The sequence below is a fragment of the Haemaphysalis longicornis genome, unplaced genomic scaffold (genome assembly GCF_048455015.1).
Source record: "Haemaphysalis longicornis isolate Haplotype H1 unplaced genomic scaffold, Haemaphysalis longicornis Haplotype H1 scaffold_7, whole genome shotgun sequence".
Lineage (NCBI taxonomy): Eukaryota > Metazoa > Arthropoda > Arachnida > Ixodida > Ixodidae > Haemaphysalis > Haemaphysalis longicornis.
Genome location: NW_027526422.1, coordinates 128322599 through 128346867, shown reverse-complemented (window position 1 = coordinate 128346867; position 24269 = coordinate 128322599). Strand labels below are relative to the sequence as shown.

The following is a 24269-nucleotide window of genomic DNA, read 5'->3' as shown; positions in this document are numbered from 1 at the left end:
AACGTTTATAGAATCACGCTTCCCTACTCCACGAGCGCTCAAAGCGGAACGCGGAGCCTATTTAGTGGAACCTTTCGTTACTGTTGCCGTTTGATTTGTTTAAATTCCGCCAGGTAGCGCGGGCAATAGCAGGCGATGGTTTTCTGCAGTTGATGTAGTATTTTATTTGCTATTGCTAAAACCAAGGATCCGTGAATTTTTTAAATAAAGGAACACTGCAAATATCACTCACGTATTGATTTTCTTCCTTATATTTGCGTAATGCCTTGTTCTTGTTCAACAATGTTGACAAGTATGAACACTGACACCGGAATTAGACGTTTAGATTTGGCTGTGAGTACATAAGAATACTGCGCAGTCTCTGTTTCACTTTGGCCAGGTAGCTGAATCGAGTCACAGACAGACAGACAGTCAGACAGACCAAAATTTGTGCGTTTAAGCAGCCCAAGAAAGACTGTCGTCTTTAAAAATGACTGTGCCATTGTAGTGTTGCCTATATTTCTGTTAAATCACTCTGCTTGTATGCACACTGATAAATCTGATTATATATATATTTCCCCTTTTATATGAGTGTTGATGTTGTGAGCACAAAATTTCAGTTTTTTCATGCCGATGTTTAATGGTGGCTAAGGTTGAGCAGGTTATCACAGACTCTTGCTCTCAAATTCAACAAGGTACAATGGTGTCTCTGAAGAATCAGCTAACACTTCCATATTTTTGCAGTCAACAGTTAACCGGCTACCTTCGTTTCTACTGCCTGCTCCTAAAATACATCTGGAAAGAGAATTTCTGGGCGAATGCAACGACACTGTTTTATTTCTCGTCGTTTCTCATTCGGATTCCATTGTTCCAGTAAGTATAAGCAAGTTTGCGTTCCTTTGGTATTCCCACACATGGTTTACCCCGTCCTGGTTGTTAATACAAAGTTGTTGACAGATATTCTATGTGTCCCTGTGCTGCAGCAAGCCCCATTAAGGTAGTGCGCTTGTTGTAATAACTACTGTATAGGTATCAATAGTTTTATGTAGTCATGAACATGCTAGGGTTTCGCTATTCGCTGACGATTTCGCTTTTTATTTCAACTGCGCTAGGTGCAAACAGCCAAAGCAGCTCAAATTCTGCACTGAAATAAACTCTTGTTTCGGGGCAGAAATTTCAGATATGAGTGGCACGAGGGAAAGCTACGACGTTTACTTAGCATGAAAGGTGCCTTTCAACAACCAAACCAGTTTTTATTGCGAACCTGTGTGCGATGCGTTTAAAAATATCCCTCACTTTCACCGTGTAGGGGCAGCGACAGTAGATGTGGTCGGGCTCTCCGCAGTGGTAGCACAGCGGACGATTGTCGGGTGCCCGCCATACGCCCGTCTTTGTCGTCGTCTGGTTTTAGACTACAGGTGGTAGAGGGCGCCGGTGGACGGCGGTACGGCGGGGTCTCTTGACGACGAGTTAGAGCCGGGCAAGGTCGTCGAACAGTTTCGGCGTAGGCCATTGCCTGTGGCTTACTGGTGCTTCCGACGGCATAGAATAGCCCAGTGCGGCGTTGTCGGGAAAAGTTTCCGCAGCTCCTTCCTGGAAACTGCGATGATTTCTCGCGTAGTATATCAGAACTAAAAGCGCCGGCACCGATCGTCACCGAAACCAGCGCATTGATATTGTGGTCGTACTGCCTCGTACAAATTTCCAGCGTCTTCTCCATCGCAGTGGCCTTAGCCGCGGATTCAGACTCCGTCTAAGGGGGTTACAAACAAGGCACGCGAAGAGCTCTCGTCTTACCGCTCGCATCAGAAACCGTAGTGTCTTTTCTTGCGCCATTTCAGGGTCCGTACGGTGAAAACGTCTCTTCATTTCCTCAACGAACCCGAGCACACGTTCATTAGGATGCTTCGTGCGTGTATGCAGCAAGTGCTCGGCCCTTTTCTTGTGCACAACCAAAGTCGTGAACGTTTTCGAACACTCCGTCTTGAATACCTCCCAAGTAGTCAGCGTACGTTCGTGGTTTTCAAACGAAATGCAGGAAGAGTCTGCGAGATAGAAGAACACTTGTCTGGGTGTTTCGTCTTCGTCCTATCGCTTAAATTTCGGGACCCTCTCGAGATGTTCTAGCGATTCCTCAGAATCCTCCGTAGGTGACCCGTGAAATGACGGTGGCTCCCGGGGTTGTGGCAGAACTGCTGAAGCGCTGGCAGCGTTGGTAATTGTGATGCTTTGTTCATGGAACCGGTAGCGACTTCTTCCGTCTTCAATGTATCCAGCAGTAGTCCAAACTCCGGCTGGAGACTTTGCTGTCGGCGGCTCTTGATTGGAGACCTGAACAGGGTTTAGGGTGCATGTACCCCACACCCACCAGATGACCGTAGCCAAAGACGACGCAGCTGTTTTGAAGCTTATTGAAGCGACCTTGTGCTCCCCGGACAACTCAAAGAATACACAGGCGGTGAAGCAGCAGTCAACAAAGTGACTTGCGCAGGCGAGCGTCGGCGAATCGAATACCGCTGCGGCTGACATGGGAGTATTTATCTTTCAGCGCGACTGATTCTCGAAACGTCGCATTATATTCAGAACACTGGAGATTAAACATCATTCTAGGCTAGAAACGTCAGGTTCCAAAACTCTCCCTATCAAAAACAGATAGCCCGGGCGACATTCAAAAGAAAGGAAAGGATACACTGATAACACAGTTGGGCGCCGCCGGATGGTAAAAACGAAACAGAAGTACACAAAGAGAAGGCATGGTTCGCTGTACTATCTAGCGCTTGATTTCTTTCGCGATTGTGTGACCAAAATTATTAGTTACCGCTGTATTCCACAATGCAGAGCTGACGAAGAAACTGCATGCTACTGCAAGGACACAGTGCGCGACGCTACCGACGTGCGGGGCGTACGTGCTGCTGCGGCTGGTTTAGGAGGATAATGGCGGGACAGCGCTAGCAGACAACGCGAGGGGAGCAGAAGAGGGGTGGAGAAGAGGAACTTGTCGCTACTTAGCTAAAAGCCGATGAAGGGGCTTTACGAGCGTCCGGCGTCATCCATATGCAGGCGTGCGCGTGGGCTTGTGCCACGTGAGGAGCTCCAGCCTTCGTCATCGTCGTCTTCGGCATGGCGGACCAGTTGGGCGCCACACAGGGCACCCTTCCCCCCCCCCCCCCCCCCCCCCACAACAGCCCCGCCCAGAGCCGGATGCCATTGGGTTTACCCCCCAGCTTTGCTGTTTCTCCGGCCTCGCACCACTAGTTCAAGCTGCGCCAAATTTTTTGTTGAAATGTCCCCACTGCTCAGAACAGCGCTAAAGATACGAAAAAGCAGAATGGTGCAATGACAAGTACGGCTAAGCTCAACAATAAATGAAAGAGTTGTAATCAAGGCGGAAAAGGGGTTGCAATATGAAAATTTCAAGAGCAGAATAATAATAAAATTAAATTAGTGCGTCACTCTTGAACTGGATACAAAGCCTCCTAAAATGAGACGAAATGTACTGCGCTGGATATCCTAGGTATTATTGTAAATGCTACACAATTTCAACATAACGAAGGTCAGTGCACTAGCCAAAGCAGGGGTGTATTGATTTAACAATTCATCAAATCCTTAAATCAGCAAATGAAACTTTGTTGAACGTTGTAGCTTATTGCGGACAGTTCCATCATCGGATGCTGGCGCATATTTCAGCCGCACCCTCTTCTCTGATTGATTGATAGATTGATTGTAGGGTTTAACGCGCCGACGCAACGCAGGCGATGACGCGCGCCGTAGTGGAGGTCTCCGGATTAATTTTGAACACCTGGGGATGTTTAACGTGCGCCAAAATCTCGTAGACATGGGCGTTTTTGCTTTTCGCCTCCATCAGAAAAGCGGCCACCGCGGCCGGGAATCGAACCCGCGACCTCGTGCTCAGACCCTCTTCTCTGCTCACACCCACAGGGGCCTCATCGGAAACAGCAATGCAGAGTCTTTCAACCAGTCCATACTTCTCGTCGCTGCTTCCTGTGTGATAGAATGTCTCATGTGCCCCATCCAATCTTACTTCCATATTCGCAACCACGTCAGAGCGGAGTTGTTGTTGCAGACTGCGGTCTTCAAAAAGGTACGTTTTGTGTGATTCGGAGCTAAGGACGGGTGACAGTAGGCGCCTTCAGTATATTGGAGAAAGAAAGTTCATAATTTACGCCATTCCACATATTGTGATTGAATATTGTTGGGTGTCATGGCGGAACAAACGGATCCAACTGTTCTTTTTTTTTTTTTTTTTCAAATTCGAGCGTCGACTTACCCGCTAGTTGGCATTTTGACATTCTTGCGGGACACCCACTTCACACCAGAAACAAACGCAGACCAGAGAGGAACATTGTGCTCTATTAAGATTTTCTGCATCCTGTTTCGGATGCGCTATTCTTTAGCAATTTAAAATGCACGTTTGAAAATTAAACGTCACCCCTTTATTTTTACTGCATGCCTGCGGGCGCCAAAATGTGGTTGAAGCAATAAAATCTATTCACGCCACTGTTTACAAGCAGAGAGAGTTCAAGTGTTTTTAAGAAAACTCGACGGGGCTCTGAGAGTCAGATCATATAAAACGACATATTCTTGTAAATGGTTCCCTAAATATTCACACCATTATTATCGCGTAAAAATTAAAATACAGCAGCCTGCCGAATTTCCGCACCTTGAGGTGAACGAAAATAATCTGAATAAAAGAGCAGTCTGAAATATCTGCGAGTCCGAAACGAACTTTATTTTATTTAAGTAGGACTAAAGAAGCCGCGAATGGCACCCTGCCTTAAATTTCTCCTTCGTGGGAGAGCGTCTGCTTGTATCTCTGCAAGCGTAAGGTTTGCTTTGTAAACATGGACAACAATGCCAAAGCGCTGGCAATGTCTTGCGTTGCAGGCAGTCGGGAGGGTCTTCGTCGGAGTGCGAGTCGCTTTGCGGCCGCGCGGTCACTTGGCGCATGATCTCGTCGTCCGTTAGCTCCGCGCACAACGCTATGTTGCTGTCCACTGCAGCAACCTCGCGAAATGTAACAGCAGCGTGCAGGACGCGACACAGGACAAAGCTGAAGATGATGTTTCTTATAAGTCAGCGCCGCCTAGTGCGTAAAAAAAGGGGTGCAAAGAAACTGGCCACGGATGACCTGTTTCCGGCTTTTGAGATTTCTTCTGCCGCAGACAAAATGCAAAAACGGACTCCAACATCAAAGTTTGTTACCCTGGCGGAAGTCAAGTGAACCTCCATCGAACCCGAAGCTAGCCAGGTGGCTTAGGATTCAAAATGGCGTCGTCCTGGAGTCTCACCGGGGCTGTGTAGCAGAAACGTTTGTTCGAAAAATCAAACATCTGACTTTATTTTGTCCGAAGTATTCGTTGTTTATGTACAGTACTGCTACGGATCAACTGGCGGTTCCTCGACAAAGTCTGAAATATCCAGCAAGTGCAAATTTTTGGAGTCCGAAAATACGATTGGCTACTGTAATAATCAAAAGTTTTTGATCGAACTGTACATCGGTCAGCTAACCTACCTCCTTGGCAACTTTAACTGCGTTGGCATGGTTAGCTAACCTACAAAACACGAAAACGTGAAGGATTTTTACTCAAGGCCCGGACGTTTGCTCCGTTTCATAGTGAGGTTTTGGCTGGCTGCGTAAAATCACTCGTTTGATACGCACTGCCGGATGTCGTCGGCGCTCTGATAGGACGACTCCGGTTACTCGTCGCCTTGACCCCTGGCTACTTTCTGGCGCGCCGTATTCGATAACCGGACAAAAGCCATTTGCAGGGTTATCTTCTGCGGCCAGGTTCAGTGCGAGATCAAACGCCTACAAACGTCCGCTCATACAATTTCAACATCACCGCCGCGGTCCCCATGGTACCGTGCTTACTCGATTACAACGGGAATTTATTTTATAAATTACCAACCTGAAGTTGACCCTCGCCTTACAATCGAATACCGGTTTTCACCTTGCCTAAATAGTGCAAAGACGGACGCAATTCTTATCGACAGCGATAGTTTCGGCAGAATCGTAACCTATGCGGGTAACATGTGCTAGAGCCATTTGGATCCAGTACAAGGCGAGACAGTTCTCTTCGTATTTTTTTCTGTACTGCTATTATCGGCAACGTTGACGGCCTGCGTAGCGCTTTCCAAGAACCTCCATCGTTCCCTTTCTTTTTTCACCGTACTATGAGAAAGTCTGGACGGTTTTGGTTGCCTTGAGGTGTTTCGACTCCTCTTGGCTCCCCTTGCGGTGGCAACGTGTCGCGCTCAGCACGGCGGCCGCTTCAAGAGATATGCTACTTTGATGGCTGAAGGAATTGGTAATTCTGATGGTGCCCATAGAGTCAACGTGAATGAATCGACCATCAGCGGATGTCGGCTCGTGAGGAAGAGTTTCTTTTTTACGTGCGAACGCAGCCAGAAAGGTTTCCGTAGGCCTCTCGACGGCCGCCACGTCAAATTCGAGGAGCGTCTTGCTGATTTCGTCAACAGAAAAGTGCAACCGACTCATGACGGTCAGTGTTGTATTGGCACAGCTCAAAAGAGGCGATGTCGCTCGATATGGGCATATCGCGATCGAAGTTTAAAGCCTCACATGTGGCCATCTAGTCACACTGTTTGAAAAAACAAATATGAAAGTGTTTTGTTTCGGTAACTCGGGGGTTCTGCGTTTTCACTATGTCACGGTCTGTTTATTTCGGAAGAACTGCTTTTGTTTTCATTTTGCGGTCATTTCGTGTTGATTTTGGTTGTAATCGTTTTCACTGAGGCCTGAGATTCGCGTACACAATTTGTAGCGAACGCTAGTCTACGCTACCACGGGCGCTCTTCGCGGGGTTACCAGCTTTGACCTTGAGAGCTACAGGTCAAACCACAGCACCTTCCGCAACCGCCTGGCATAGAGCAGCGGCCCGATGGCGGGAAGAGATTGGCGGCAGTGGAGAGATAAGCTTATTCTGGGGCAAAATCAGCAGGAGCTTAAACAAAGACAAAGGAAATGGAACGCAAGGACAGTCGCTAGTCTAAAAGTAAAGTTTATTATCAAGAAGGGTGACTATAAACACTTAACACAAAACAAAAATTACGCCCACCTCCTCTTGCGGGAACCTTGGTGTGATGCGACGCTGAGGGGGGTTCAAGCGCAAGCAAAGAGCAACCATCGACCGAAAGGCCACCGTAGAGCGGCACACCGGTTATATGCGCAGCGCGCCCGAAGGAGAGGAGACAGCGGAGAGAGAGAGTACTGCACATGCGCAGCACCGCGCGCAGCGCTACCCATCGGCGGAGTGAGAGCGCGCTGGGCCGCACACCCGCAGATGTTGAGAGAGAGCGTTCGCTCTCACCTGGGCCCGCGCCGGCGCCTGTGCGTCTGCCGCGGCTATGACGCAACACAATCCAACACAATCCACTTTAACCCAATCCAATCCAAATCCAATTAAAGCCAATCCAAGCGAAGCCAAGCCAAGCCAAGCCAAGCCAAGCCAATCCAATCCAATTCAATCCAATGCCCCTCGCGAGAGAGTGTTCGCTATCGGAGAGGAGAGGGGGTGAGCGGAGGAGAGTGCGGACGCGGACGACGACGAAGGACGCACGCAGGAAGGACAGGGCCGCCGACAAGATATGCTCTCAGCGTCTCATCTAATAAAAAGCACTGCGTATGAGCAAAAAAGATTACAAAAGCCAGAGTGATAAGGCAACTAGATAGAATCCGGCTACAGTCAAGGCCCATGCAGATATGCAATCTCTTTGGGGTGAAGAAACATGCTTGCTCGGCCGGACATACTTGCCTGCTTTTGCCGCTATGTGGAACGCTTCCATAACATCGCGGCTGTTTGTTCACGGTGTCTAAATAAAATGTCTATGGCAAGAAAATCAGGTTTACATCCGCGGCAGTTACTACAATGCGAAGAAAGATGGGATGATGGGGGCCATTCAATGGCAATTCATACTCTCTGAAATATACGTTGTTACAACTTGTGTTCCACTTGCTTTGTCTTCATTTAAGTGCTCACTAGTTTCATCCAAGATAATGTCTTTCCCACTAGCAAAGCTTGCAATCCCTCTGGCGAGAGATAGGCGAGGGGGAACGGATACGTGCACGGAACCCGTGTCGCTACCTGGTGGGGGAAAGGGAAGATCGAGGCCGCCGCCTCAGCGATAAGCGCGCGCCACAAAGGAAGGTCAGGAGGCCACGTGCATGGCCGAGCCATGTCCGATGGAGGAAGACGAACATCCAGCTGTGGTCGCTAGTACAGCTGTGAGGATTAAAAATGGCGTGAGGAAAAAACAATAATGAATAAGCAGTGTATTCATTGCAAACATGTATCTATATCACTGCGAAGCCACACATCGACAATGGGCTTAGCCAGGGCAGAGAAGCTTCCGCTATCAATAAGGGCTATCCAAAGCTGAACCACAGCATTTTTTTGCGGAGGGAAGAGGGTATGATTTTTTCGTTCTTTTCTGTAACACCTCTGGACTCAGCCTGTCTACAATGGTAAACTGGCCGTAAAGTGCAATGTCAAAGTATTCCAGCCACAAAAAGTAGAAACGATATGTAGCCGTTGTTTCGTGTTTGCGTAGCTAAGTGGACGAACCTCACTAATTGTATCTGCTCGTGCCCAGGTGACCCGTTTGTCTGCTTCCGCCATAGCCGATAACCCAGCCGGGCTCGTTTCATCACTGCTCGTAGCTGATTGCTGGGTCGTCGCCGTGTCCACGTACTACCTCCCGAGTGCCGTCGTGGGCGTCGTATGTGCGCCCATTGCGTTGGCAGCCCTAGCGGGTCATATCGGCCTCGCGCCAGCCTTGGCGTGCCTTGCCTGGCTCTTGGTGATCCTGGCAGCCTCACTAGCAATTGAGCCTTTCCTCTACAAGTGCTGCGTGAGTGTGCCACATTCTTGCACTATTTTAAGATGCGTAGCGACAGTGCCGAATTCATATTATACAGGGGCCATACAGGAAAGGTGCCAATTGTTTTATTGTACGAACTAACGTATGACGAATTTTTTAGCTCCACTTGAGTCAACACAGACATTTTTACAAACATTGAAAAAAGACCCCCATTGAAAAACTCAAATTTCGCGGCAAACAACCTTAAACAATAGCATACTACGCTCAATATACACCGAGTAATTGTTAACTCTGTATTAGCATACAACTGGTACGACCAAAAAGAACTGGAGGCGGCGCCACAATCGCACAGCCGGGTTTCTCGACAGCGGCATTTTTGTTCAGCGGCATCCTACCGAACACCGGCCTCTGTGTCGTCATAAGGTGCCGGCGATAAAGTGGCACATGCCTCACTACAGCTTCATCTGTTTTCCTCAATGTACATCTTATTTGTTGGAAGTTGGCGTTCGAGTATGCATCTTTTTATTGGGAAATCCAGTCTTAAAGCTATGCAGTCCTAATGCCCCTCTAAAGTTTTTTTCTCCACTTCTTGACGCTTATTTCTTCTTTTGAACCGTGTCAGCCCGGTACTGGAAGCTGGGGAGACCAATTTGCGGTTAATTATATTTACGCAACCTACATGGCGCTACTCAACAGCCACGTGCACGAATTCAGCTATGTTTGCGATGGGGCGGGGGCCTATAAGTAGCGGTGACGAAAATGACCGTGATGCCCCGTAACATGAATTCTTGTGCTTTACTAAGGTATACACGCTAAAAAAAGCAGATAATGCCATATCAGTAAGTGCATGAATTACCCTGAACGTTTACCATCGAATCGAGGTGTTAAAGTTGCGACAGCCGTATGACTGAAATGAACGCTAATTGTATTTGATCTCCGATACCTCAGGTAGCTTTGTATAGGGTATTACAGGTAGAGAGCTGGAAGATAGTCCAGAAGTTTGAAGGTAAGCGAGCTGTAATAGTTGGTGCAAATGATGAGTGCAAATCCAACTTTACATCAAAGGCTAAATTAAGCAATGCCAGTCATGCCCATTGCTCGACATGTGTATTGTACATGTCGGTGCTAGCGTGTGTAAGTAACCAAACGAACGCGTGGGAAACAAAAGTACACCCGCAGTCACGTGATCACACACAGCTGCGTAGGGCGCCATATAAAGGATACAGCAGGGATGCCGGCTGAAAGGTAACCGATTGAAAAATTTTGAATTAGGAGAAACAGGGCTGGTGTAAGTATTCATGGGTAGATGTGAAAAAATAATTTTCCAGTAGGGTCGCATCTGCGGACGTGCCGTCCCTGGCAGTGACGTCATAGCAAGTAACAAAACCTGAAGTTGTGCCACTCAAGTGACGCTATCCGTCGAGACGGCAGTCCAAAAAGCTATGCACATTTTCTGGAAGAAAGCATTGACGGTGATAAATGAATAACAAGGTATTGCAAACCCTTTGGTGCTCAAGGACTAAGCAGAGGGGCTGCAGTTTACATATAGAAGGGACACTTTAAATGCCAGATTGTGTACGTATAAAATGTTGTTCCTTTCCTCCTTCACGGTGCTCATCTATTTTACAGGACGTTTTGTACAGATATCGGGACGAAAGGCTCAGAAAGTTCACCGACTTTCTCTCGTCAGTGCGGCATATCAAGATGTCAGCGCTTGAGGACGTGTTCCAGGAAAATCTTCGTCAGCTCAGGCTCAAGGAAATCGACCAAGCGTACCGCGTGAACACATTGGAAAGCGTTCTTGAGACTGTGATCACTGCGACTAGTTCGGTGGTAAGACGACGCTCTGTGAAAAAATGTGAACACCGACACGAAACTAATTTGTTCAAAATGTTGCATGATCTGTTATACCGTAAGGACTTTTATTGAACTACGGAATTTCCTCTTCGCTACACTCTTGAGTTTGTTTACAGAGACGAATCCCACTGACATTCTCAAAGGACGGAATATATAAAACTTTTGCTATAATTGGAGTCTAGAACCGAAATTTCAATTTTCGCGTGTTTGGTGTACGACGGCGAGTAACTTACGCGAAATGTCTAGAACTGTAGGCGGTTAGCCTAGCTGGAGCGGCTCACAAACCTTCCGGATGCGGCCAGTGGACAATTTCGACCTCTGGCGTGACTCCGCCGCCTTGTACAGTGATCGTGCGCTCGCTATAATGACACCACCGCACACCAAGCGGTTACTGAAGGATACAGATTGGCAGCCCAATAGCGCGCGTGGAAACTCTGCACAAATCCAGCTGGAACTAGTTGTGCAGTGCCGCTTCCATCATCAACGCTGCCTTTCATTTCCTACCCTATTACAAGCAACGTCTACTAAGAAAACGCGTATATCAGCGCACACCTGCGTGGAGAAGTAAACATGTATTTGAGCAAGGGGGTGTATTGAGACAAAATGTGGAGAGCCCGACATATCCCGGAGGCCGTGAGGCTGCGCCGAATCCAGAGTTCACTGCACCAGAGCTTCTTGGAGCTCCGGTGCCCAGCTGGTCAGTGCAGACACCTACTGCTCAAAGAATGAGGTGTTAATGAGGTTGAGGTTATGCGGGCAGGAGAATGCGAGATTATACGGCGTAAAGGGTGACTTGCATTCGGGCAGTCTGATGAGAAGAGAGATGGTTGGACTTTCGACAGGGTTGTGTAATTTAAAATCTGCCTGCTTGCAGTCTTTGGAGTATGCCTGGTAATTTGATAGTGAGGAGTGGGGGGGGGGGGGGGGGAGGGTATGTTCTTACGTATGTGTAGTGTGGGGTTATGCTTTTAATTCGGCGTGCATTCCTTCCTATGGGCTGCTCAGCAATGATTCTACAGACACCCCCACTAGGGCCGAAATTTTTAGCAAGAAGTTTCTCCAGAAAATATGTCGCTTTGTGAGACGTTTTTCTATTGAACCTAACGCAAAGCATTTCTTCCCTCAAATTTACGCCCGTAAGCTGCTGACTACCAGGAACCCAGAATCACTGCAGAAAGGCGGGAAACTCTGGGAATCATAGGATTCGAAATAAAATGCGGCTGTTTAATTTGCATAGAGCACATATCAATTTAACGACATTACTTCACATAAACGGGGAAAATTATTTATCAGTCATCCGCACATTACAGAATGCTAGAACAACCATCTCACCACGAATATTGAGTCGCACTTGATTAGTTCGCGGAAAGATATCGGCGACTGCGTGAACGTACCGTGTTTCGATTTAAGTATTGACGGTTCAACGAGGAGAACTAAAATGTTAGCAACAATCTAAAATCCAGCATAGACAATGGCATGGCAGCCGTACGACTGTAGTTAAGTGATCGCCAGCTAATGCACTTGTCCTGCGTGTGTCACAGCGTCATACCATGAACAACCAATCGATATAACTGGCTTGTTCCGATTTTATTAGAATTTAAAGCACTTGCTGCAGCGCCTCCACACTATCATGTATTGTGGTTGTTCCTGTTATAATGAAGGAGGAAGAACAGGTAGCCTTTATTCTGGCAGGAAGACTCTACGTCAAAAGGGAGAAGTGGGAGTAGAAGGTGGGGTGTTTGTGACATCTTAAATGCGGACAGTTCGACCCAAAACAGGTGGGCTCCTTCAGAAGGCTGGAGAGGCCGCGTGGGGTGAGGAGAGCAGGCTCACAACACTAAACTGCTCGCGCTAGACCACTTTTTTAGGGGAAAGTGTGCAATTAAAGCCAGCATGGAGTGTTCGATTGTACGAGGGTCGATGTATAAAGAGGATGTATTAAGAACCGGCTTGAAGGTTCTGTATCGCGCGAATTTCGGACAGTGCCAAATTAGGTGCTGGAGATACGCGGACGTGGGGGAGGGGCAGGAGGCACGTCGAGGCGGCAGGGACGATGTGTACCATTTACGGAAGGTCTCTGGGGTAAGGTTAACAGTGGCAAAATATGTGTTTATGAAAATTTAGGCTGATCTTGGGAGCGAGGGCAGAGCGTATAAAAAGTCGAGTGGAGTGAGGGCCTTGATGCGGTCTTTTTTTCTCTTTCCATAATGTAGAAGCTGTATCGCTGGTGGTAATGTCTCAGTAGGCGGGGGAGCCAAGTCGGGTATCAAAGGAAGACTATAGAGGTTATACACTCCATTGTGAAGATCCATGGTGTCGGCGAGAGAGCTTCCTCGAGCAGATGTTCGGGGCTCTAACCCCTTTGTGGGTGAGGGGCGTTTAAAATTGCCTAATGCTTACTAAATATCACCGCAGTCTGAGGAACAGTGCAGTCTTGTGGCCGAACACTCCCTGCGAATCGATGGATAGATAGATAGATAGATAGATAGATAGATAGATAGATAGATAGATAGATAGATAGATAGATAGATAGATAGATAGATAGATAGATAGATAGATAGATAGATAGATAGATAGATAGATAGATAGATTGATTGATTGATTGATTGATTGATTGATTGATTGATTGATTGATTGATTGATTGATTGATTGATTGTGGGGTTTAACGCGCCGACGCTACACAGGCGGTGAGGCGTGCCGTGGTGGAGGGCTCCGGATTAATTTTTACCATCTGGGTATCTTTAACGTGCGCCGAAATCTCGAACACGCGGGCGTTTTCGCTTTTCACCTCCACCAGAAAAGCGGTCACCACGGCCGGGAATTGAACCCGCGTCCTTAAGCTCCCTGCAAATGAGCACTCGCCAAACAATGAGCTTGAATTGCCACAATGTTACCCTTGAACAGGTTGTATGTACACAGTACAACATGTTTAGCCGTCATTCCCATGGAATGTATAAAATCGTAATCGTTCGCATGCGACCATTGTATCAAAGCGTTACGTACTCACAGACACTACCAACTGCTAACACCCTTCAACTCCTATTTACCCACCGTGGTGGCATTCCGCTGCTGAGCACGAGGTCGCGGGTTCGATTCCCGGCCGCGGCGGCCGCTTTTCTGATGGAGGCGAAAAGCGAAAACGCCCGTGTGTACGAGAATTCGGCGCACCTTAAAGATCCCAAGGTGGTCAAAATTAATCCGGAGCCCTCCACTACGGCGCTCCTCATCGCCTGCGTTGCGTCGGCGCGTTAAATCCTACAATCAATCAAAATAAACTCCTACTTCAGCATGAATTATTTTCCGCCCTAAGGTTCTGTCTTTTTTTTTGCAGATGATCATTATTGCGTTTGGTACTGTCACCATTATGCGCGGGGATGTAACATTTAGTCCTGCTACTGTGTTTGCCTGCGTCTACATCCTCACATTAATGGACATCTTCACGGGCTACCTGCCACATACCATTAGGCTGAAAACGCCGGTAGGTTCCTTGATAATGTTTGTCTTAGCAAGCCACCCCCACCCGAAAAAGCACTGAAATGAACTCTTCAGCGCTATAAATAAAGTTATTCACAAAGGTCAAAAATTAGTAGCTCGAAATAACCGCCTAGCTACCTGTTACAGCCCATTACGAAGGGAAATTCCGGATGCCATTAAACCAGGTGTTATCGAGCTTTTTAGCCGTGAATAAAGTAAAGAAAATAAAAGGCGATGTGTCCCAATGGTGTTTCAATTAAACTTGTGACGGTACTGCAGTTAAGAGACTTCAAATCAAACTGATGTTTTATGGTTGTTGGTTCTTGGGCCACCGGAGCCATTTAAATCTGCAGTTGTAACTAGACGTGTGATTATAACAAGAATTCTCTGGAAGTTTGATTAGTTTCGAACATCAAAACACTAAACCTTAACATGCGTTCTTAAAAGCACCGCAGTGAAGTTTGCAAAGTTACTCAGATAACTAGGAATTTCTAATATCTTTTTGACACAGGTTTCTTGCCGTCCGTGGCTATCCAAAATAATACGTCTGTGGTTAGTAACTCATCCCGTGGTCTCATGAGCGAAAGAGACAAGTTTTTGAAGTTTTACAGGGATGCGTAGAACTTTAAAAGTGTGAAGGCGAAGGTCTCACTAGTTTAAACTTGTGTTGATCTACTCTTGAACTGTCTGTTGAATTTTGCGGCCGCGCTCGTCTTCAGCGATCCCCCGAGAGCACCTTCTGAAGCTCTGCGTTCCGGTGTATAGCCATCGCCTGGAGCAGCCTGTTTGCCCTCTTCGGTACCCTCACTTCTCAAGACGGATCGTATTGCATGTGCGCGAGCGGCCCGGCCCCTTTTGGAGCTGCTGTTCTCATAGAATTTTCATAGAGTTCTCATACAGTGCTCATAGTGGTCCCATAGACCGGCGCGTGCCGCGGGACGGCTGCAACGTCACTTCAGCCATAGAATTTTATACTAATATATAGCGCCACAGTTCCCACTAGTATATATACTAGTGGGAACTGTGGCGCTGCAATCGCGGGCCGTCATGGGTGCCGCCATTGCAGCTAGAGACGGTGCTCGCCTACTTGGCTTGGCTAGCCAAGAGGCTCCTTTTTTGGCTGGAAGCCAAAACTATCAAAACAGGGCAAGATCTTTTTCTTTTTCATCTTGCATGAAGCTTCTAAATATTCCCTGACAAACATTTTTCCGCTGCTTTAATTTTAAACAAACAAAACAAATTGGGTTATTCTTTTGCAGTAGTATTGTTGCTTTTTTGCAGTCAGAGGCAACTTCTGAGCCTGTTCATGAGCCATGCCAAGGACAAGTGGAACGTATGAAACTCTACGGCTGTTGTCCTGTCTCGGACGGGTTGAGTAGCCCTTGCGGCGAGTCCGCCTCAGACCTTCCTCGCGCATTCCTGTTGCCCTTCCCTAGCACGCGATCCTCGCTCTCCCTACCTGGCTCGCGCAGGTTCTGCTTCTTTTGGATCATTTATTTTCTGTACGTCACAACGCGTGGGCTTCTGACACAGAGACTTAAGGCGTTCACTTCAAAAGTGAAATAATTGCGCGTTGTTGTTTTGATAACTCACTGCTAGGGAACTATTTGAAGAAAAACGTTGTGAACATGGGATCCAAGAAAGCACTAAGACAAGCGGATACCGTGTACCATGCCAATCCCGGCACCGGAACCCAGCAGCCGACCGGTGTCACTCTACCTGCGTAGAGGCACGCCAACCGGTTAAATGCATGCGCACGTACGCGGGCAGTGTACTGGCGCCGTGTAGGAGTACGGTTCTCCGCTCTCCTATAACTAATTTTTTCGCGGGTTTCATTATTCTAAATGCATCTGGTACAATTTCATGTTTTTTTTTCTGCGCTTATCTGCCTAAATAGAGGCATCGGCAGAATTGGTGGCTGCTGCGAAGTATGTGGAGTCGCGCAAACGTCGGAGTATATTTTCGGACAGGAACTGTACACAGGTTAGATTACGGTTTGGCCTCCGGTTTGCGATGCACTCCCCACTTTCAGTCAAGCGAATAATAATCCCCATTATGCATTTACCCCATCATGGCACTATCTTTACGGCATACTTAAGTACCCTTCCAGAGGGAAGGCGGAAGGCATGCTGTAAGCAAGCGGGTAGACTTCTGACCGAATGCAAGCAATCACCACCACTGAAGTGTTCGCCTTATGTGGGAACCAAATGATAGGGTGTTAGACGGTGTTTTATAGGGTGTTAAAGGACTGGGGTATTACAAAAGATTGAGCGACCAGACAATGTAACTGGGTGTTGAATATGGCAGAGCTTTTAGTTAGCAGTTTATCTCGCAACAGCAAGGGCTTTTAACCAAATTTCGTCCTTTGTGTGTCTAAATAAAGGTGTCTCGGAGCTGTCGAAGGCTCATGACGTTCTTCCGTGCTGAAGAGCACTGCGAAATGGAAGCCCGTAAACCAGACCTCGACCAACTGGCAGGTATGCCTTATGTTGTATTGGCTACTTACTAAATAATAATGACAACTCTCCTATATATAACATCGACTATGACGGATGTGTACATCGACTACGACGAATGAAATTTACTCTTAATTTTGAATACTCGCAGACACCATATACCGGAATTTTCTTCTTATCAAAACACTGAATACTCAGGCGCATGCGACGGCACTTCCCATAAATGCAAAAGAAAGTGGCACACAACCCAGCCATCCCGTAAGGTGAATTGAACTGGTTCTCACGCATGCGTGAGTGCTCACGCATGCGTGAATATCTACCAATCCATTCTCCACTATTTTTCTCTGCAGGCACTATCTTTGTCCCCACGCAGCTCGGGTAGTGCACCTAATATTGTTCCGCCAAATATCATCCACACGTGTGAACCCGTAGCTATTTTTTTTTTGTTCACACAGACCACACGATGTACTGTTAACAGAACTGCGTTGTAAGCTGTCACTTGTTATTGTAATGCAGATGGGCAAGTTACCATAAAAGGCTGCTCATTCTCCTGGACGAAAAGAGACGTCAAGGATGCCGCAGCCGTGTTACACGGTGTCGATCTGGACATGCAGGGCGGTTCTCTCTTTGCCGTCATCGGTTCCGTGGGGAGCGGGAAATCGTCCCTTCTATCTGCAATAACGGGCAACATGAGGTGCTTGGGCGGCTGCCTTCGGCTGAAGGTGAGCTCTAGTGAACGCGACTTTGAGGGGAAAACGGTAAAATCACAAGCAGTGAAAGTTTAAGGGTCAAAGGAGCACCGTGCAGGCAGGGTACACAAACGAGGTGAATACAGGCACAGACCCGATGGCTTCAAACGCAATCACAAGCAATTTCACGTTATACCGCAATGTCCGTATTCCACCTAAAACGTTGTCCTGTGCTACTTCCAGCTTATACTAAGATTAACTTCATTGATCCTTCACACAACCTATTTATGATAGCTTACACTCCCCACATGAAGGATGATAGGTGAAGGCATCGTATCACAAAAGCATCAGCTCAAGATTTATCATCTCTTAAACGCGAGAGCCAACAGTAAAGCCACGTTATATCCGCTGTGAACCGTATATTCTTTTAGGGATTAAAGTACTTACCGTTGCTGTCAACGGGTAATTGATAAATTAGAGGTTCCCGGCAGTTTAGGCTGGAAGCTATTCGTGTGTACAAATTGCACTCTACAAAATCATTTCCTCCTTTTGTGTCGCTAATAGAATGTACTTTACAAATATTACACGATCAAAGCAGGACGTGAAAAGGTAGAAAAGCTTGGGCTGTTTAAAACGCGTTTGTGGACGTGAGAGTCATGTACTTTTTTTGTCGAAACTCAGAAATACGTCAACTGCATCCAAACACGAGCCTAGCATTCTTTACAGGCGCCTTTTTTTCCGATGTCTAGTGTAAAACACTATGTTCTTCTAAGGTAAATGCAGGCAGGTGCACATTTCTTCATAACTTACAACTGTAATCAGCATTAACTTTTTAATGCTTTTTAATGCTGACAATGTAATTCAAGTATGAGCAGGAACCGAACAATGGGCAGGCTGCTGCCACCGACCAACGTTACTAGACTAGGTAGCCAATGGCACAATGGCACAAACCTTGTGCCCTGGAGGTGTGCGCTCCAGGATTTTGGAGACTAAAGCCATTCTTATGAACTAAGCGCGTCTTTCGAGGCCAATATGCCTGTGTCACTTCAGACGAGGCTAGCGGCGCTCATCGAAGCGGAGAAGTGGAAACATCTTCTGCTTCCCACCTCCAGATACCTGCCCGCGCTCTTCAGGTGTGCAAAAAATGCGGAAAGCACGACTGCAAGGTCAGTCACGATCTGCGACGAGCCGTTGAAGGAGCGACACAACCATATACAATGCGCCTGAAACGGCAGCTAAAGCAGCAGCCACGGCAGCAGTGGACACATGGCGGCGCTACGCGCAAGCCAGGCGGAGGCGTCGTGCTGTTGACACACTCACCCAATGATCCGTTCCCTCGATAATGTTCGCGTAAGGATGACACGTCGTTTTCCAACACAGCAGAGAACGTGATGCTCTTTGTACGTTTCGCTTTTCATAGCGGTCTGCGTTAACGCATCCGCCTTTTATATTTCTGTTCAACGTAAAGCTTTCCCTGACAACAGAAACTTCATAAAAATGACGGCCTGGTCGTTCTTTGCTATTTCGTGTTTACTGGGCTCCTTTACCAAAAGTATTCAATTTCGCCACTACACTTCTTTCAGTTGTTGTTATGGGGACGACATTCTCTCTCTAGTGTAGTTGTGGTTGCGCTAGTTTAACAGTGGCGCTCACGCAAGACGGGCTACAAAAAGATTGATTTGATTGATTTGATTGCAGAGTATAACGCACCGACGCAGCGCAGGCTATGAGCCGCGCTGTTGTGGAGGGCTCCAGAGTAGTTTTGACCACTCGGGGATCTTTACGTGCGCCGAAATCTCGCACACACGGGAGTTTTTTCTTTTTGCCTCCATCAGAAAAGTGGCTGCCGCAGCCAGGAATTGAGCCCGCGACCTCGTGCTCAGCAGCGCAACGACTTATCCCCTGAGCCACCGCGGCGGGTGACAGGATTCCTGTTTTGAAGTACAACCCACTGGGGTATAGATATCAGCCATTTTAATTTTCCGGCATTGCCTCTTTACTAATCGCTGTAGACATGGAAAGTTAAGTTTGGCTTTTATGTATATCACCAAAGATCGGGCTTATTTGGATTTCCAGTGTACGAACAACAGAGAAAAGAAGTGGCAACCTCTGCGCCACCACGCAGGATGTACTAGATAGAGAGCTTACGCTCCTCGCGGGACCCAGCGCCAATAACAAACGCAGACGCAACGCAACGCGAGGGGTGTTCGCATGGCATTGTAACAGGCAGTGCCCGAAGTATATTGTGGAATCTGCCTTCTAGTGTGGCGTGTGTGTATTGTGAAATTGGATATGCAAAGCAAAAGCACGGCTTACTCTGGTTGAGTCTTGGGTTCGCTTGGTTAAAGGGGCACTGACACAAATTTTGCATCTTGTTTTTTTTTGTTGCGATAAGTAGCTAGTGCTTATAAGTAGCTACTAGTGCTTATAAGTAGCTACAGCTTATCACCTGTAGAAACCTCATTTGCTTCAGCGTGCAAGCGTTGTTTAATTAGAGGCATTTTCAATGCGGCCAGTCGCAGTTTCGGTTTCAGCGGGTGCCGCGAAACGATGGATTTTGTGTGAACAAAGCTGACCACGTGACCGTCGGAGGGATATCACAGAGCAAAGCTGCCGTAGCCCTGTCGAATCCGTGTCGCCGGCAGTTTCTGCCAATGCCCCCCCGTACTGATCTCGTGAGACGCTTAATTAAAAAGCGACCGGGCACGTGACGCAGGCGCTGCGAGTGCAAATGCTGCCGCGGCTAGAGAACGACGCGCGCTGGGAGCAGCCGGGCGGTCTGCCTACAGGTCCGCCTACAGATGTGTTCGGCTTAGCACTGCGGCGGATATTCGATTGCCGCTCTCGTAAGCGGTGCAGATGACAATTTTTAATGAAACCCGCCATCGCATCATTAACTCTTTTCTCATATAAACTGCCGGGGTTTGGACTTGGGTGCAATTTCGTGCAGCTGTAACAAGCTATCACTCGAGCTACCGGCGCCGGCCTGGGCTACTTCGCGGCCGTGGCCGCCGCCTGCACAGCGACCGTGCGGCTCGCTCAGTGGGCTTTTCGTGTCTCCGGCGCGTTTTCGCGTCCAATGTAAATCAACAGTAATAGAAACAGAGTGCCTGGAATCGCTGTAGAACTTTGGTCGCGGCAAGCTGCCCGATGAGGTGACGAATTCACGGCGCCTCCGCCGCCAACGATCGGGTCGTTCGTTCTCGAGAGCAGAAGCTCCGCCATCCGGCCCTCCGATTGGAGCGGCGAGCCGGGCGAGCCGGCAAAAGGCGCCGGCAGTGCGGAAGCGGCAAACACAAACTCGTGACGTGTGTGGATGTTGTTTATTTACAAAATACCCACGGGATGTCGATTGCGCGTGGTCCTCTGCTGGCTGCTCGGTTGCGTTTCTCACACTTTAAAATTGATTTTAAATATGTTCCAGGCTGTATTCGCCGCTGATATTTTGCAGATGATGTATATGTGTCCACAGCAATCTATTTCCGAAGTTATCTCGCCTTCAAAATTTTGTGTCAGTACCCCTTTAACCTTTGATGTAGCTCTCTTGCCGACCACAGCTGAACGCCGTTCGGTCCCACGCAATGCTCACAGAAGGAGGCCCGCCACGCTTTCATTCACGGCGAACGGGGCTATTCTCTTCGCCGGGCGCAAGACGAGTCACGTACCCCGAGACGACCCAGCGCCACATGCCTGGGAGGAGGCGGGGTTGGTCGGCTGCCGATCAGCTGAGCGGCCGCAACCGCTGAGCAGAGCGACTGAAAACGGGGCCTTGTGCTCAGCGCCGAAAGCAGGCAAGGAAAATCACGCAATTCGCTTTGAGCAGTGTGTCTTTGGGGGTGTGTCTGCGGTGAAAAGGTGAACTTGCGCATCGGCGGCGAAACCACTGGACGAAAGTAGTAAAGCATTGCTTTAAAAGATACCGCTTGCGGGCCAACGGTGCAGCCCCGACGCCGCCACACCGTAAGACGACAGGAGCAGTGTGGCACCGAGTCAGAAGCGTGGTGGGCGACGGTCGCAACGCACTCTTGAAGCACTACCTCACAATCGGTGCCTTCAAAAGGAGACACATCTCGGGGAAGAGTCCCAGAAAGTTTTTCTTATAAAACAGCATGAGAACTGGCTCGCGCTGCGAGCACAATGCATCTAGCGGCTATTTCCGCGCCTCATTCAAATCCGGCGAACAGTGCGAGTGCCCCAAATCTTCGATGTAAAACCACACGCATGCTTCCGCAAACACTTTTTTCACCTGAAGCAGAGAAGAAAGTTGCAAAGGCCGGGACGTCAGTCATGGGCCACCCTACGCATAAAAGTGGACATGGAAGGAAGATGAAGAAATATTTTACTCAGACACAAAAAGTAAATATTCCGAGTAAAAGTAAAATTATCAATACACTAAACGCTAACAAATCAACTGTGAGCACATTGCGATCCGAACAACAACGTCTCTATAGCCGTTCGCACAGGAGAGTTGTCATGAGGGAGCCAAGAAGCGCTTTTGTTACTTTCCAGTTAATCTTACGGCTGTCGTCAAGAATGGAGAACAGCCTTTTTCATGAACGGACAGTCATGCAGTACAGGAAGAGGGGCACAGATAGTCCGCCACACTCCGTTCAAAAACAGGAGCCGGCGTACAATTGGTGATCCAGTCTCGTCCACACCCTGCCAATTTGATGATGTAGCCATGGCTTCAGTAAAACCTACCTCTAGTCGAAAAGAACCAGTAAGTTTGCCTGACATGAAGGGAGAGAGAGAGAAAGCATTGGAAAAGTGACGGCATCCTGATGATATAGTAAAAACAAGCTGTAATCTAACCTGACGTATGTGAATTCTGAAACCTGCACTTTCACAGCTCTGAATGTTTGTTTGCATGATTCTATTGTAGGGCAAAATTGGGATTGTGGCACAAGCGGCTCAGGTCCTGAACATGACCATAAGAGACAACATAACCTTCGGACGGACCTTTGACTGTGAATTCTACAGCAGAGTGTTGGAAGCTTGCCAGCTCGTTCGAGATATCGACATGTTCCCTGCTGGCGATCTCACCGAAGCCGGTGAGAAGGTAAGGCGGACGTACAATGACAAAAAGAAATTTTCTGATTAGTGTTCGGGATACACCTCTTCAAAAAATACATACAGCCATTCCGAACACTTGCCGAATATCTTCAAGGCACACGTAATCTACATTTCTCTACATGTTATCTACCTTTAGTGAAGCATTCTTTTTCCAAATGAAAGACCCCAAGTAAGCGGCTCTTTCGGACCTACTGCAATGACAAACGATGATTCATTGAGAAGGAAATATTCAAATCTTGCGTACACAGCTTCTCTCATATACTTTCCTGATTTACCGGACATGAAGGCACGACTCAGAAGCCGAAATCATAAAGGTTGTCTCTTGTCGAACCCGCGAACTTTAACAAGGCCAAAAAGTGTTGTGCGAATGGCCGTGGGAGACGGAAGGCCTTCCTAAGGCCGGCGGGTTCGGCGCCGGAATGGCAGGTCCTGGACATTGCCCTCGCTATATATATATATATATATATATATATATATATATATATATATATATGTCCAAAACAACGCATAATAGGGCCAATATATATTTTTTTGTGCGCTGCGCACTATATATATATATATATATATATATATATATATATATATATATATATATATATATATATATATATATATATAGTGCGCAGCGCAGAAAGCGGTCGTTGGTGCAAAATATATATTGGCCCTATTATGCGTTGTTTTGGACATACAACGAAGTTGGTTTTGAAAGCAAACAGCAAATTCGAATGGTGGTGAGGAATCCGTGCGGGCTCCAAGCGTAAGCCACGTTAGCAGTTTCAGTAGTTTGCGACGGTATTGCCTTTATATTCGTAGTCTTCAAGCCTTCTTACACCTGCTATTCGGCCCCGCCATTGAATCCAGTAACAATACAGACCAACATTTTGCCGTTTAGCTACAAAAAAAAAAGATATTGTTTTTAAACCGTGTCTCAATGCCCTCACATGCACTGTTACAGGGCGAAATGCTGAGCGGAGGCCAAAAGCAGCGCGTAGCCCTTGCCCGAGCTGTGTACTCGCGCAGCGACATATACCTGCTGGACGATCCAACCAGCGCACAAGATCCTCGGGTGGCCCGTTGCATCCTCGAACAAGTAATAGGACCAAAGGGAATCCTCGCGGACAAGGTAAGCTGTTGTAGCCCAGTAGAAGGAATGTTTGTTACCTGTGCTACAATTTTTCTCGAGGTCGCAGGCCATTTTAGAATCCGATGCCATGGACCAAATATTATTTCCCAGTCAAAAATGACCAGAAACATTTATGTAGTTTGTGGTATTTTTTGCGTGTTGTATTGTCGTGTTATCGTATTTCTGTCCTGTCGGGATTCAGATGTTCTATCGTGTGTGGTATTCGTGTACTCATTTTGATGCTTTGCCGTGGCAAATTCCTGTCTTGTCGTGATCCTGATGTTCCGTCGCTAGTTGCGCATGGTTTGAAGGTTATCGTCCATTGTAAAGAGTAGCGTAAATGGAAGCTCTGCCGTGACTACAGGAATGTTTGTCTTCAAGAAAACTGACTTTCTCGTTACGACAGAAATACGTGTCGTAACAAATGGCTTTGTCGTAACAACAGGAATTTCGCTGTCACAACAAAGCTTTTGTTGCCCGACAGGAATTCGTGTTAGGTTTCTGCGGTATTCCTCTGTTGATTTCATACTGGGTGTCCCTCGTTACACGTGTTCTACCTAACGTATACAGCGGTATAAAGTACATAAAGGGTAGTGTTATTTCTAGTAGTCCGGTTTCGTAAAATGTGTCACGAGTGCATCGTTAAAAAGCGCTTGCAGTCTAGGGCTATAGAAGAGGAGACACACGACGGTGTAACTAGCAACTTCTTTATTAGGCATCAACACAAATATATACTCCCACAACAAACGCATGCC

General features: G+C 47.5%; 1 protein-coding gene across 2 annotated transcripts in view; it reads left to right on the top strand.

Moving 5' to 3' along the window:
• Window positions 1-729: 729 nt before the first annotated feature.
• The window catches only part of LOC144146958 (multidrug resistance protein mrp-7-like), a 60971-nt gene continuing 37431 nt past the window's right edge, over window positions 730-24269 (top strand). For both annotated transcript variants that reach the window (XM_077678941.1, XM_077678940.1), the window contains exons 1-9: window positions 730-852; window positions 3919-4081; window positions 8614-8871; window positions 10471-10674; window positions 14031-14177; window positions 16557-16650; window positions 17146-17351; window positions 22201-22377; window positions 23347-23514. In XM_077678941.1, coding sequence (XP_077535067.1) covers window positions 4001-4081; window positions 8614-8871; window positions 10471-10674; window positions 14031-14177; window positions 16557-16650; window positions 17146-17351; window positions 22201-22377; window positions 23347-23514 — 1335 coding nt within the window. In that variant the 5' untranslated portion in view covers window positions 730-852; window positions 3919-4000. The remainder of the gene's footprint in view (window positions 853-3918; window positions 4082-8613; window positions 8872-10470; window positions 10675-14030; window positions 14178-16556; window positions 16651-17145; window positions 17352-22200; window positions 22378-23346; window positions 23515-24269) is intronic.